This window comes from Artibeus jamaicensis, unplaced genomic scaffold (assembly GCF_021234435.1).
Source record: "Artibeus jamaicensis isolate MK-2021 breed Jamaican fruit bat unplaced genomic scaffold, CSHL_Jam_final scaffold_369, whole genome shotgun sequence".
Lineage (NCBI taxonomy): Eukaryota > Metazoa > Chordata > Mammalia > Chiroptera > Phyllostomidae > Artibeus > Artibeus jamaicensis.
In genome coordinates, this window is record NW_026522042.1 from 22,847,042 (window position 1) to 22,863,683 (window position 16,642).

At 39.1% G+C, this 16,642-nt stretch overlaps 1 protein-coding gene across 1 annotated transcript; it reads right to left on the minus strand.

Annotated features, from left to right (window-relative positions):
• Positions 1 to 415: 415 nt before the first annotated feature.
• On the minus strand, positions 416 to 1,477 carry LOC119056067 (E3 ubiquitin-protein ligase RNF167-like). Its single transcript, XM_037154381.2, has one exon. The coding sequence runs from the start codon at positions 1,475 to 1,477 to the stop codon at positions 416 to 418; it is 1,062 nt and encodes a 353-aa protein (XP_037010276.2).
• Between the last annotated feature and the right edge of the window lie 15,165 nt (positions 1,478 to 16,642).

Sequence of the window (16,642 nt, forward strand, 5' to 3'; positions counted from 1 at the left end):
TTCATATTCATCCCAATCAAAAATGGTTAAGGGGAATGCACTGAAATTTTTCCAGATATGAGAAGTTGCATTATGAGACCAAATGAAAATGTTAATCATCCCAAAGTAAATTTAAGACACTCTAAGAATAATTTCAAATAAAGTATCGAATTATGTTGTCATTCTTGACACAAATTATAAAAATACAGTCTTGAAATAGTTTTTCACAGGTTTTACACTTATCTGAATAATTTTTAGTCCAAAAAAAATGTTGTTAACCCAGTAAGTGAAGGCCCAATTCTTGCATCCCCCAATCCCTAAAAAGGATGGCATTAAGCAAGGGAGAAACCTGGGGAGCAAATGTCTCCTATTTATCAACATAGAAGACTGGAGGAAGAAAGAGGGGCTGTGCAAATAGGTGTGGGGTGGGAGATTATTAGACCAGGAGTGCATCTGAAGAGGAAGAGGGGATTGGAAAAGGTGAGGGATCTGTTGAAGGCCCAGGAAAAAAGAGGGGGGCTGGAGCTAGAGAGCCAAAGGATGTAGGGAGTGGGAGACCGGAGCCCAGAAGTGGGGTCCGTTCTGAGACAGGGTGCTGGACCCTTGGCACCCCTTCCTCATCGCCTGCTTGCCTCTGAGTTTCTTCCTCCTGCTGCTCCCCTCCATTACCCCGATGAACAGGCTGCTTGCAGATGGGACAGGTCTTCCGGGTCCGAGTGAGCCAGGGGTCCACACAGTGGCTGTGATAGGCATGAGCACATGGAAGTACCCTCAGCTTGTCCCCATGCACATATTCATCCAAGCAGATGGCACAGACATCAGGTTCGTCTCCACGCTGATAGTCACGTGTAGGAATCTGCTTCAGTTGCTCTTTGGTCAGTCGATTTTGCTGGAGCTCTTTCTGATACTGGATACAGCGAACTATCATCACTATTCCTGCCAAAATCAGCAGTACTCCAATCCCTAAGAAAGGAAGGAGGTAATAGCCCATGAGGAAGCTATCGTCTGGGACCAAGAGCACCTGAGCCCCCTTCTGGTAGAGGAAGAGGGCCCGCAGGTACTCAGAGCTCCTCTCCCCAATGAACACAGATGGGATCCAGATCTGCTGCTGGATTGCCACACTATTCCACATCATGTTCACCAGTTGATTGGAATTCACATTGTGCACCACAGCTGCATCATACCCAGCCTTCTGAGCATTTAGGACCTTGAGGTCAAAGGTGCAGTCGAATCTTCGCAGCAGCGCAATAAAGGCTGGCCCGCTGTCCAGGGCTAAGGGTGGTGGGGCAATGGGGCTGCAGGCATTGGCTGGGTGAGCCTCCACAAGGAACCCCTGAAGTCCCTCCTGCCTGAGAGTGGGCCCAAAGAGAGCTGGGAGGTCTGCAAAGACCATGCTGGCAGTGTGGTCCAAAGTCGCTCGAATGAGCCCCCAGATGGGAGCTGCTCCCCACAGCACGGTGGCCACCACCACAGGAAGCAGGCAGGCTGAAAGGCGCATGGCAGTGGGAGGGAGAGTCAAAGGGGCTCTTTCCCAGTAGCAGGAGCAGAAGCAGAGTTCTGTGCACTTTCTGCCCCTCCTTCAGGATCTCCGGGACCAATCACCTCGGGTTGCCACTTCCCAGCTACATAAGAGCAGGAGGAAGGAACTCCAACTTGGGGAATGAGATAGCCATCCCTTTCAGGGGCGCTGCAACTGAAACACTATTAGTATCCTTTTTTTTTTTTTTTTTTTTTTTTTTTTTTTTTGGTACAGGGATAAAACAGGGGAAGGAAATGGGAGCACGAACAGGTGACAAAAAAACTTTCAGAAAGGTGAGGAAATGAAGGAAGTGGGCCTTCCCTCCAGGTGGGCGTCTCCCCAACCCAAAACGGTCAGTAAAGAAATACCCCTCCCAGAACTGGTTGCTCAAGGAGAAGGACTTCCGGTCCTCTCCTCCTCCACCTGGTCACCGGTCACCTCAACGGAGGTGGTACCTTCCGGTCTCGCGAGAGTAGCAGCTGAAATCTCACGGGTCAGATGCGAGAGACCTCCTGACTCAGTCTAGCCTGGCTTATTCAATCTGGTGTGCAGGCAAAAGAAGGTGAAAATTTTCTAGATTATTGATTTTAATGTAGGTTTTGTGGCAGATCACTCTACTTTAAGAATGTAAACAACCATATTTGTAAGTGTGAGTCCTTTATTGTCCTACCTCCCAAACAAGCATCTGGAATCTGAGATAATTCACAAGTAAATGCCACCGTTATGATACGGATAAACAAGGATCATCTATTTTCAAAGAATTTAACATTTTAATAATTTCATCCTAGTGATCCAATACAATCTTTTAAACTAGTGTCTATTAACTTATTTTATATTATTTTATTTTTTAATTAATGATATTTTTTATTGTTCAAGTACAGTTGGTTCTGTTTTCTGCCCACCACTCCCCCCAGCCCCAGCCATCCCCACTTCCCACCCTTGTACCTACCTCCCTCCAGTTTTGCCCATGTGTCCTTTATAAATTTTACTAAAAACCCTTCCCTTTTCCCCCTATGATTACCACCCACCTTCTTTCTGGTTAGTCAGTTTGGTCTTAATTTCAATGCCTCTAGTTATATTTTGCTTGCTTGTTTGTTTGGTTAGTTAAGTTCCACTTATAGGCGAGATCATATGGTATTTGTCTTTCACTACCTGGCTTATATCATTTAGCATAATGCTCTCCAAGTCCATCCATGCTGCCACAAAGGGTTAACATTTCAAACACAATGTGGGGATGGGAATGAAATCTTACTTCTTCATGAGGACCAATTAACCTTCCAGGTGTTTGGACAGCAAATTTGTCTAAGCCGTTGTAGGAGTCCAGGGGTTTTTGCTGTAGAATTAGACCCACATGAGCAAGGAAATCGTCAGAATACAAAACTGTGGGAAACATTTTCTTGCGATCCCATTTACAGTAAGAAAAGTATCCATTAGTTCTTAGATTTTATATTTCAAACAGCTGCCCTCTTGCGGTCTTAAATATTATTCCTAGAGGTCAAAGCCTAGATTAGAGAAGGAAATTATAGATCACTTTAAATAAAGATGTAGCAGATTGGCCAGGTCACAAATGGAAAGGCTATATTCTAAGCACACTGTGCAAAATTGTCCCTCCAGACTTGGGTGGCCAGAATCTCACATTACAGGATTGCCTTGCCATTTTTTGCATCAGTTCTATTTGCTAAAATATTCTCCCTCACTTGCTTTCTCCCTGGTCCTGCATTTTCTGATTTGGGAGTGTCACAGGTTATTAAGTGCCACTCTGCCTGCTTCCACATAATTTCTCCAAGATTAAGCACAAAACAGTAAACTCCGAGTACACATAAGTTTGAAGACAATGCTAGTCTAAACCAGTCCTTCAGGATTTTCAAACCCGTGTGGAGGACAGGAGAGAGCAGTCTCAAAGTGATCTCGTCAGCATTGGCTAGTTGCTGACCTCAGCCTAAAATGATTGAAGAACTGGGGAGATTCTTTTGGAGTAAGTTGTCAGTGAACTATAGTGATCAACACACACACACCACCCCCCTTGGGGAAGCAGAGGTCATGCTTCTTTCATAGCCTCAGTCTAAGGGAAAGTGACTTAGAGAGACTTTTGAAAACTGAATCCCAGGGTAAAGGCTAGGGGAGTGCTTTGGTTCAAGCTGCATTTCCACAGCCAGAAAAGTTTTTCAGAGTCCAAACATGGATCTTGCTATGGGGAACCCTTAAAAGGGTCACCACAGAAGGTTTATTTGAAAAAGAAAGGGGTACCAAAACAGAGGAGTGAATACCGGAATCTAGAAATGGGAGGAGTCACAGGTGGCCAGCCCAGAAAAGATATTGTCCTCATCAGGTGAGCATCCAAGAAGACTCAAGAGAAAACATTGCCAAGAATTCACCAAAGTCCTGTGCAGGAGAAAATGATTCCACTTGGGCTTGTTTATTGCGCTGGCAGACACCCATGTCAGTTTGCTACTGCACCAAGGACCTGCGAGTTTCTAAGGCTGGTCCTTTTGAGATCAGCCTTAGAGAGGTCATGAGTAGGGGGTAACCAGGGTGGGAGGGGAGCAAAGATAAGGGAAGTCAGCAGAGTACCCCACCCCTCAAACATTCAACGCCTGATTTGGACCCATGGTGGAGGATGAGAAAGTGTTTAATGAGCCTAGGGTTTTACATTATATCAGACTACACTAGAACTATGCACTTGTCACACGGAACTGAATGTTTTGTGCTTAAAGTGGTCAAAGTTGGGAATGATGGACCCAGGGTTCTTTAGTCCTGGAGTTTGTCAGTTTGGCAGCCCTTTTGAAAAAAAATAAATCATAGTTCCAAAATCAAGAACAGAGCCTTGGAGCACCCTGAAACAGCCTCCCAGTTCAGGAGAGGAAGACTGTACTTTCCAACTCTGTTGTCTAGTGCAAGAATGTTTTTCTACCGAAAAATTAACCACCAAGAGGATATAGTCAACTATTTTATATATATATATATATGAATTTATGTTAAATATATATTTTGTGCATACATATGTTATCTATATAATTTGTTATACATGAATTTTGTAGCAATGATATATAATTATGTATTTATAACTATACATGTATGAATATATAATTTTAAAATAATTGTCTCTTAAATCAAATACAAATTCATTGCTAATTTGTCAAGCTATCTTCATTTCTGGTTAGATATTCCTGATCCAATCCTTATCAGTTGCCACTGATAATGAATAATTAACTCAGTCTAGAACATTTGGCTTGTAATGGCTATCAGAATGATCTGCCTTTGTATTTTTGCTGTTCTCCATTATTTGACACATTCAAGGATCTCCATAACTTCAGCAGCTTCCTAACTCCGTCTTTGACTTTCCCATAAGAATCCAAAGGTCTCTTCCCCTCTTGCCTATCTTATTTAGTAATGGTCTTCTCAGAAGACCGTATACAAAAGGTGTTTAATGTAGAAAGATAGGGTCTTTGATATGGTATCAGACTATCTGGGGTCCTGTGTAAGCCTGCAAACCCATATTGTGTCCTCCCAGTGAAAACGATTAGTCAGTTCAGCAGTGAAAAAAGGAGGGAAGTTGTTGGTCTAGACAATGGAGGTCATAAAGATTTTTCTCAGTTTTCAAAATCTCATGGTCCATGCTGCAGAGAGACATACCATTACCCATTATTTCTTTGTAATATAATTATCAATCAATCATTTAGTTTGCAAAATAAATGATTTTTAAGAGTTAAAAAATAAAAAATATTAAATGTGAAGTATCCCATCATCCCAGTTGCTCTATAAGCTCTACAACCACTTTTCATTGCAACCTCACCATCACCCCTTCCTCCCCTACTCCATTCCTCTGGGCAGGATTCAGCAGTTTCAAGTTCACCAGAGGTGATTTACATTTAGACAATTGTCTAAACCCTGTGCACCACGTCTTCCAGTTCCTATCATCAGCAGAAGAGCCCCCCATTGGACAGCAAACCTGTTCACAAAATGGTCTATGGTATTACGTGTTTCTGGTGATGGTGCTGAAGCAATGATGGCATGGGCCTCATCGCTGCACCGATCACAAAAGATTATACATTTGCCTGACCTGGTTCACTTCAACATTTGTACTCAAACTCCCCTTCTTAGTGAGACCTCCACAGGCCACCACCCTCTGCAACAGTCACCGTAGACTATCATGGCTTTTGGTTATCGTTTATAACTGCCTTGCATATTGTATATTTTGCTTATTTTCCTCTTTTATTATCTATTGCCCCCACTAGAATGAATGGCCAAGGATCATGAAGACGGAAGCTGCTTTTCTGTTTTATCCACTGATGTATCCTCATCATTCATCAGGAGTGGGCAGGGAAGGGGGCAACTGATTAATGTTTCTTTCTCACATTGATGTCTGTCTGTCTGTCTGTCTCTCTCTCTCTGCCCTCCCCATTCCTCTCTCACTAAAATCAATAAAGAAATATAAAATTATTCTTGCTCTTAAGCTTAATTCTTTTTGACCTCTGTGCAACCTTAACTCAGATTTTAACTCCTTTATCAGCTACTGTGAGAAATCCAATTGCATCCAGAATATAGAACTTGGATAGGATTATTGAAGGTTCATTTCAAAGGGACCCCTAGGATTCTACTAAAAATGAAATCTCACTCCACTGTCTCATTTCCCAAGCACATGTTTTCTGTCCCCGGCCACTGCCCATCCGTTCACAGCCGTGCCCTCTGCGACACTGCGTGTCCTTCCTGCTCTTCTTCCCTCCTTTATTATGACAAAAAAACACCCTCTGCCCCCTGAAACCTAGATGTAGAAAGCACGATTTTAGCAAAGTTGATCCCCCTACAATAAATACCTTTAAAGGCTGCTTAAAATATTTTTCTCTGTATGTTTACACTACAGAACAAGATCAGAAAAATTACTGATTGAAAAAATAAAAATAAAAACAATAAGCATCAACCTGCCCTAAAATCAACAATGAAATGAGTAACCCCTGTACTTTAGTGGTGCATTTTCTGTTTGTTTCTCAAAATGGGAGCCCAACTTTATGTATCATGTGTCTGTGTTCTTTCTATTTCTGCCTCTATTGCACCTCTTCTGTGATCTGGGTTTGAAACATAAGGCCTATGACACAGCACCGGATCCGCTGATTGGCTTGCTTACACCTGTAAACCATACAAACTTCAGTAGTCATCAAAAAATTAGAATAACATTTTTTACTGTCACTAAATTGTCTTTAAAAACTTGGCATTGAAACATACAATGTTAGGAATTTATAGGAATGTGTTCATTTACATTTGTAGAACTAATATAGAATGTGTTAAAATGATATTATTCAAAGAATGAAAATACAGTGAAAGATTAATTTAAAACATATTTATCTTTAGGAATTAGTCATTATAGGGGAAAAAGTGTTGGTCCTGAACCAAAAACTTAATCTAATGTACAAAAATTATGTGAATATCACTTATTATTAGGAAGAATAATCTCTGGGAAAGAAATAGCATTTCTTTAGTTTAAAATTTAAGTTCCTGCATTGATGAAAATTACAAACCTGAAATTGTAATACCAAAGCAAAAAGAAAATCAGCTGTTTACTAATAACAACCAACCTAACAGGTCATGCCTCAAAATAATTGTCTTTCAGTAAAGAAAGAAATGGAGATATAGAACATTGCAGATAATTTCTTAAGGGTAATAATACTGTTTCCTCTATGTTAAACTATAAAACTACCCTTCCACTTTTTCCTTTGATTTGGTGCTGTCAACATAGGACTTCCTGTATGGTTTCCAACATAATGGTAGCTTGTTGCCCTTGACTTAGAGACAATATGGTCTGTACCCTCTAGGATCTTAAACTTTCAGGTAACTAAAATAAATGAAAATACTTTCAATAAAATCCATGTATCCAAGCCATGTGTCAAAAACCTCCTCAAAGGAATTGGATAGGACGCAAAGCCAGTACGCCACACTGTGTGTCCCTGCCTCCACACTGATGCACTTCGCTGCATCTCCATCCAGAACTAGAAGATGTAAGTGGTAATGAGTGTGGCTTTTAATTTGAACTTAAGAGTCCAAATACAATCAAAAGGACAATACATATGAGCATAAATGGTTTTCAGGAAGCAATGAGATTAATCCCAACATAAGTAATGGTCTGCGAAGTGGAGCCTGAGTGTGCCAGACAGCCCTGAGCCAATATCAATTAGCTTGACCCAAAAGTAATGAAGATGTGGAAAAGAGCATGAATGAGCCAAACCTTCCAATCCTGAACATGACACAAAGTCTCTGTTAACCAGAAACTTTGGTTCCTTGGAAAGCAAGAAGCCTCTTCATGCTACTAAGGTGGCTCTGCATATTCATAGTCACCTAAATAGTGGCTCTGAGGCACACAGACATGCTGTTGAAGACGAACTCTGACTCTTGCCCAATTTAATAACTCCTTTCTTCTCTTTTTAGGAACAGCAATGGATAACTTCCTCTTGCCTCCTTCTGTTGGCCTGCCTAAGTAGAAAATCCTGGGCATAATCTCCATACTCTCGTATTTCATTAAAAAGCCCCAGCAGTAAATAGTCTCAGGAGAAGAGCTCCCACTGTTCAAGAAGGAGTTTGTCTCTTTCTGGACTCAGGAGGAGCCAGTCAGTATTTCTTTTTGTCTTTTAGATAGTAATTTCATTTTTTGCCACTCGTGTAGGTGGTGTTTTCTATGACTTAGTGATTCCACTTTATATGGCGATCCAACCAGTAGAAGCATTGGATGAATCACTCAGAAGTACGCTGAAAAAAATCTCTTAGTATTTGTGGAGGAATATCAAGGCTTCAGAGTCACAAAAAACCCTAAGTATGGGGCCAACAAGCATTTACAGAGGCATGGTTGCTACTGGCAGAAACATAAGCAGCTTAAGCAAAAAATAGGAAGGTATCAATTTATGGAATTGATGGAACAAATACAACAACAAGTGTGGATAGGAACTGGGGGTGTAGGTGCCAGTTCCATGGAGACCGTGTACAGTGCAGGATCCTACTGTACTTCATTTCTGCATCTCTCTGTGTGTTAGCCTCGTTCTCCCTGACTGAAAAATGGCTGTCTTCCCACAGAAAGAACCATGGCCCTTGACATGTCTCAAGTTCACCTTCCTTCTGTATACTCCCCAGTACCAGTTTAAGTGACAGACCTATTAATGCCAACCCTCATTAGTGGAGATTGCTGTAACAAGGTTTTTGGGATGTCTCATAGAGCATCTTCCTCGTACTTTGCTTAAGATTTCTGGTGCATGCATGAAATGCATTATACATTATTGCCCTTATTTGACTATTATGCTAGTTAATACAGGAACAAGATTTATTCTTATATTTGAATTTTACTCTTTTTAAAAAGCCTAAAATTTTATGAACCACATGTTTGATTATAAGTTGAATGCTTTTAGTTTCATTAGTTTTGTGTAATAATATCTTATTATTCATCTTTCCATAACATTATAATTTTAATTTTTACATATTACTGTAACATGTACCTATTTATTAACTGAAAAGCTTATTTATCAAATGTGAGATTCCAGCACTATGTAATTTTTTTCTAACATCATTACAAGCCAATCATTAAAGATAAATTTAATCATAACTAAGAAATTTTTTCAGTTTATATTTTCAATAGTAAAAAAGATTTTGTACAATACCCACAATCTGGTTTCCTCTTTGCTAACGAGTATTAAGTTAGATTTAAGTCAGTAGAACTTTTGGATTGGTGTTTAACTCAGTTGTACTCTTTAATTCCTGTATTCCAATTAAGATGTACTATAATCATGGTCACAAGAAAAGTTATATTCATGCGATATTAATAACAAATACACTCCTCAACTTACTCTTCATGGCTTCCGCCATCTGCAAGCTCCTATTCACCTCTCTCTGGCTGGAATTTACAGAAAATTGTTAAGAAACCTACAAATCATCATATGTCTGCTTCCAAAATTTTAATTTCTAAGGGAAAATAATGCATGTTTGTTCCTGTTCTTAAGGGAATTTTTCTGTTTATTAGTATCTCTAGTTATTTTTTAAAATAAGAAATTGTGGAGGAAGGAGCAGAGAAAATGGAGATTCACTCACATTAACATATTTAGAAGAGGATAATTCAATTAATTTCACAGATATTTCAATAAATTGTGGTTGGAGAATTGAATGCTGTCAAGGCACATTTTACAAACTGATTGTCTGCTGGACTCTCAAGAGGGTCAAGGGTCACCTGGAGAAAACAGACATATCGTCCCTGCTCCTTGCCTCAGAGATTGGTTTTACAGCTAGAGCTCTAGAAAAAATAATTTCTTGGCCAAATGCAGATAAACATTCAAGCATAGGCCATTTTTTTAATGCGTAGAATTTTCTTCTCCTCACATTCTATCTGCCTCCCTCACACATGGATGCTTCTCCATGATTCTTATGGAAACATGCATAATTCATGGAAAGTAATTGAAATAAATCTATATTACTTTGAAAGAAGACTTGAAAAAGTGTAATTCTTCATTTTTCCTTGTTTTAAATTTCAGCTTTATTGAGGTATAATTGAAAAATAGAATTGTAAGCTATTTAACATATAAATTGTGTATATCAAGTTACAATTTGCTATGCATATACTCTACGAAAGGATTCCCCATCTACTCAGTGAACACATCTAACCCCTTATGTTCATGGGGTATATTCTAGAGATACTAGTGGGCAAGAAGATACTAATGGGCAAGAGCTGCTGGGCAAACAATCTTACTTCACTGGTGCTCTCCACATCCTCTCAGTCAAGTCAAGCCAATGGACATTTATTAGGCACCTATTGTGTACCTAGAAGATGGAAAAATAACAGGAGAAGCTCCACTTTCAAAAGAAGACTATATAAGCTGAAAACCCAACCTTCATAGTACCAAAAAATCATCTTATGGATGGATTCTCTAATAATGAGAATAGACTACATTTTTCTGAAAGATGAACTAACAAAACAAAACAAAAACAAACTCATAGCTATAGACAACAGAATGGTGATTACCAGAACACAAGGGGGTGGGGGAAGGGCAAATTAGGTAAAGGGGGTCAAACATATGGTAATAGAAGGAAACTAGATTTTTGGTGATGAGCATGCAATAGAGCACATAGATATTTATTTATAATGTTGTACACCTGAAATTTATATAATATTAATCAATGTTACCTCAATACAATTTTTTTTAAAAATTAATCTGGGACCAGGGTCAGTATCAAGGGTATGCAACATGTGCAGTCAGTCACACAGGGCCCTGGACTCAGTAGAATCCTAAACATGGTTTAATATTTTGCTCTTGTCCTCTCGAAATTCTTAAAATTTTTTCAACAAGGGGTCCTGTATCCTCATTTTGCAATGGATCACTCAAATTAGGTAGCTAGTCTTGCCAGGGATAGGCTGGTGTCCTGTCCCTAGAAAAGCATAATATTTGTTAAATGGAAGAACAGGGTTTGGGTTTGTTTTTTAATGAATTGTGCAGAGGAAATTGAAAGGGAAGCTAGCAGAAACTAGGAGCCTTCTGTGCATATCCCAGTAAAAGGTGGTAGGCTTCACCACGTGCAGTAGTTGTCAAAGCGGAGCACTTAGAGTCACAAGACATGGGCTCTACACCCAAAGTCAAGTTTCTGAGGTTTGCCTTCCCCACAGGTTGCCATCACGACCTCCAGCTTCACTGCAGACTTTTCTAATAATATTTGAATATAAAGTTCTCCCCCAAAAAAGAAAAATATACCTGTGGGAAAAAATTTTTGTGTGTGTATATATATATATATGCAATTATATATATAGTGAATATATATATATAATCATTCAAAACCATATGGAATTTGAGAAATAAGAAAGTGAAGCCCACAAAAAGAGAAGAAGAAACTAAATTTGTCCCCCCAAAATTACTAAACCTTGGGGACTGGAACAAATTCTATCTAATGAACTATTGATCCAACCCAAGAAAAAATGTCCTGTTTATTGATTCGAGTGATTCCTTCTTCAAACATTTAACAAAAACTGTAGTTAGAGTTTTTGGTTGCAGTTAACCACATACTATCTTTCCCCCTTCCGTTTATAAATCCCAACTCTATTATCCATGCTTTTGGCTTATTTACATTCAACTCATCAAAATATTATTTATGAAGAGATATGTGAGCTCAAGATGATTTGTGAGCCTGCTAAAGACAATTTATTGTTAGAACACATGTACTTGGCAGTACGATGCCAAGTCTATAAACACCACAGACTTATAGCCTGAACTTAGCCTTAGGCTTCATTCCATTTTGAAATGGCCTTGAAATTGGCAAGGGATCCATTTCTCCCTTGAGTCTTTTTAATGTTCAAAATACCTTGAAGGGGATAATAAATATTAATGCATGTTTGGCAAAAGATATTACAGTTGAGTAGATACTGAATTTGGTCTTTGGAGCTGGAGCCATCTGCCCTACTGGAGCACTCTGAATATTGACTTTTGTGCCTCCTGCCCTAATTTGGTTACTCACTCCAGGGAAAGATTTCTGGCCATGTTAAATGCACTGCTATGGTGGAAACTCAAATACAAGCATATGATCCCTGGCCTGGCTATTTAATCGAATCCTGATATTCTTACATTTTGTTGGTCTCTAAATATACATTAGCAACTACCAATATATTGTTGATATTTCTGATCTTGTTAGTATATTTCATAACTGTTTCAGAAACCACCACCAAGTTATGCCTCAAACACTTTAATCTATCACTAAAATAAAATAAAATCTCTTGGCTTTATATAATCTTAAATCAAACCTCAAAAGTACAAAAGCATCCAGAATCTATTAAGTCCTAAATTAGGAAGTGTCTGAAGTAAACTGTATTTTTTTCTGCTTGTCAGTGAAATGTTATTTCCAGTTCTTTTATTTTTTTAGAAAATAAAAAAACTTTACATTTATTTAGACTTTCAGTCCAATATTAAACATCAGGCCATCTGTGTATATTTCTAAGGAACCTCACTGCTTTACTCATTTATTTCTGCCTATTTCTGCTCATTCTGTTCTTAATTTGATTTTTAAATAATTTTTTATTTTGGCACCACTTTAAAATGTCTTAATTAATTCTGTTTACTTCCACATCTTTATCATGAAAATGAATGTAAATGTGAGGGTCAAATTCAGGATTAGAGAATGCAGTTTGGCAAATAATTTTTCCCAAATTACAATTCCTTTTTGTCTGCCAAAGCATAAGGAGCTTCACCTCCCAATCTTGTCTGTCTGCTTCTGCTGGCCACACTTCCCAACTAAAGCCATGCCTTCCTTCCATTTTCTTGACATTACTTTTTGTGACAGTTCTCTCAGAAATGAAACCTGGTTTAGCAGATCTACCTCTTCTCCCAAATAACGTATTTGAGGGCTGAAAAACAGGTGTGTCAACAGAACGGTGAGTTCAGCGAGGCCAGGAAGCTTTCTAACCTCCTCTTTCATCACTGTCTAACTACAAATGTTGGCAATTGCTTCGATAAAAGGAAAAGTTTTTACTCAACATTTAGATAATAATTTACATTCAGCCCTGGTTGCTACTGAGACCCAGGCTCAGTAGATTGAGCCCGAACCTGTGAGCCAACAGGTCACTGATTCGGTTCCCAGTTGGGGCACATGCCTGGATTGTGGTCCAGGTCCCCAGTTGAGGGCGTGCAAGAGGCAGCCACACATTGATGTTTCTCTCCCTCTCTTTCTCCTTCCCTTCCCCTCTCTCTAAAAATAAATAAGTAAAATCTTTTTTTTATTTACATTCAACTAGGCCAGAAAGGGGTATCAGTATCTTCAACTGACAGTGCAGAAGTTATAAGATACTTTCTCATGTGCATCAGGTTAGGTTCCATCACTGCTGCATAATATGAAATGCACCCACCACAAAGGGGCTAAATGCTGCTTTATGTAGCAGAAAAATTGTAAGCTCCCTTAAAACTGACCAGTTTTGCCTAATGTCAGCCTTCAGGATGAATTTAAAATTCAGTCTGTGCCAAAATAAGTGGACATCTGTCATGGCTGTTGCACCCACTTTGGGGCCCAACTGCACCCCAGGAACAACTCATTCCTTCCCAGGAACTGCCAGATTGATCAAGCTCACCACCACAGGCCACCACTGAAAAGAATATTCTATATGTCACTTCTGCATCTTCCCTCCCAAGGGAGCAACAATATGATTTGGTGTTCCCTGCACCACTCTAAGTGTGAAGTCATTAAAAAAACAAAACCTTAGTGAAGCAGAAAACAGATGGCCTTCAATCTCGGCTTCGAAATCTAGTAGGGCATTTGCTCTCTGGAGTGAGGGATGCACCCCAGAACAGACAAAGTGACTGACTTAGGAGACTGAAAGAGAAAAACACTAAAACGCCCATTTTTATTTTTCTCTTCAGCTTTTAAAATTCTGTTACTTGTGTATTTGTAATGTACACAGTCATACATGCACAATTTATAGTTATATATAGAAATATGTATATGTGTACACATACATACACATAGGTGTATGATGAAAAGATTTTCAGTCCCAGGCTCAGTAGGGCAAGAGTTCTATACAAGGACAGTTTTTCTAGCATGCTTGAACCCAAACCTTTTTCCCCTCAAAATTCAAGATGCTTACAAACCCCTTCCCACTGCAATATCTCAGGGCATTCACATACTTTTGGGAGAAGTTTTCTACATTGATTCTTTTTCAAAGGAAATTTCAGGGAAGAACACTGTACATTAAAAAAGAATAACACTCTTATCTTCCCATAGGATCTTCAATTGGCAAATAAAAACAAAAATGGACCAGGACAAAACGTTATTGGACAGCCACATCCATAAGGAAGAGATGAAGGAACTAGATGGGTGAGAAAATGCAACCTTGGTGTCATTGCAACCAGAGACAAAATATGTTGCTATCACATAATGGTAATGCCAGGAATCTACCAGTCTCGAGTAGGATACACACACAGCCAAGGGATATGAGTAGGTGATTCACACAAGCAAAACAAAAGAAAAGAGGGCCTAGGTCGAACTCCATACAAAAAGTCCATTCTAGTCATTCTTTTCAGGAGTACTCGATGCTACCATTAATACTCCTATAACCATACCAGGCCGTACTTCCCTCGACACATCTACTGGGGTCAGTGTTGGTATTGTGAGGCCCATCATCCGTACCTCTTTTTTTTAGAAAATATCAATTCTTATAAAAAGTTTGGACAGATTTAGAAGAAATTTCAAGTTCAATTAAAAGATATCTGAAGCAGTTGGCTCCAAGTAATATTTGAAGTCATAGTCTCATATAGATAAGCTAAGTGGCAGCTTTTGATGAATAATTTCTGCAGAAGGTTCATTAATATGTGATTGAGTCACATATTGGAGAACAGCCACATATCCTGATGAAATATGATTTTTAAAAAAGATGTTTTGTCCCACTATGTCATCCTATCTCAGTGACGGTAGGCTAGTGTATGTAGTATTTATTTTTGTCGGATTTGGGCCACATGGAACCATAAATCTTAGTCATTTCATTTCATCATTTTTTCATTATTTCAACCAGCAGCTGACAAACGATAGCCCATGGGCTAAATATGGTTTGCTGCCTTTTTTTTTTTACAGCCTGTGAACTAAAAATGATTTTTACATTTTTAAATGGTTGAAAAAATTTTTAGAGAATATGACATGAGCCCTGGCTGGTGTGGCTCAGTGGACTGGGTGCTGGCCTGCAAATCAAAGGGTCACCCGTTCAATTCCCAGTCATGGCACATGCCTAGGTTTCAGGCCAGGTCCCCAGTAGGAGGAGCATAATGTGTATGTAACCACCCATTGATGTTTCTGTCCCTCTTTCTGCCCACTCTTCCCCTCTCTAAAAATTAAATAAATAAAATATTTTTTAAAAAGAACATGACATGATAGGTGAAAATTATATAAAATTCAAACTTCGGTGTCCATAAATAAACTTTTATTAAAATACAACCGTGCCCACTCCTTTAAATGTTGCCTGTGGATGCTTTTGCACTGCAAAGGCGGAGTTGGGTAGTCAGAACAGACTTATGGCCCCCAAGGCCTAAAATATTTACTCTCTGGTTCTTTACAAGAAAAGTCTGCTGATCCCTGACCTAAGTGGACCAAAATCTGGAATCGTTTTCCACCTTTTATATAAAGTGAGGCTACACTTGTCTTTTTAGAGTTTGATTCTTTTAATACTTTTTCAAAGGAGATAAATTCCAAATGGTTTTACTGTAATTAGGCAGTAAAGAAAAGGCAGGTTTATCTATGCATGTAGAACTATTCTAATTGCCCACATGGGTCATTTGTTCTAAGGCCCACCTTTACCTTAATTAATTTTACTGGGTAATTAATATTGCTCATTTTTTCCACAAGCGTACCATACCTTATCTGAACAGACACAACCACAGTTACACCTGAACCAGACGTCTTGATTTAAGTCTTATCAAAATGATCTTAAAGGCATGTTAAAATAGAATTAGGTTGGCAGAAGAGAAAAAATTTCCTCTACATGCTGGCATTTCTCCCCTTTCCTGAATAATACCCATGTAACAGCTTTCTCCATGGCAATCCTTGGTTGAGGGCAATTTCAGAAACACTGCTAGTGTGAAAAAATTCCAGAAATATGGTTCTTCACATTCAGAGTGAGCTAATGGGACATCTGGCTATTACGCAGCAACTTCATTGCTTTAAAAAAAAAAATCACAGGGGACATAAAATGACAACAAAACAAAGCAGACATTATAGCACCAATAGTTAGAACAGGCTTGAAATTGTACCTTTTTCTTTATCTTATGATCTTCCTTTTACCTTTGATTTTTCTCTGCCTGGAATGTTCTCTTCCCTTTCTTTCCTGGCCAAGTGCTGCTTCAGATCTGAGCTCACATCATCACCATAATTATGCTTTTTCTCTGTTATGCCAAAGCACTTTGCACGTGCCTTTATTAAAACACTTTTTATATGCCCTGACAGCTACTTTTTTCCTTTGCTTTATTTTGAACACGTCTGAATCTTTAGTTAAATGACTGGTAGCCTAGAGGAAGAACTCGTTCTTTGCATCTTTGACCTCTGTACCAGTCCAGTGCTGGGTGCAGAGGAAGTGCTCAGCGCCAAGTAGTTGAAGTGATTTAACTTCTTTCTGTTTTACCATTTGAAATGTCCTTCAAGAGTCATTCATTTCTCATTATCATC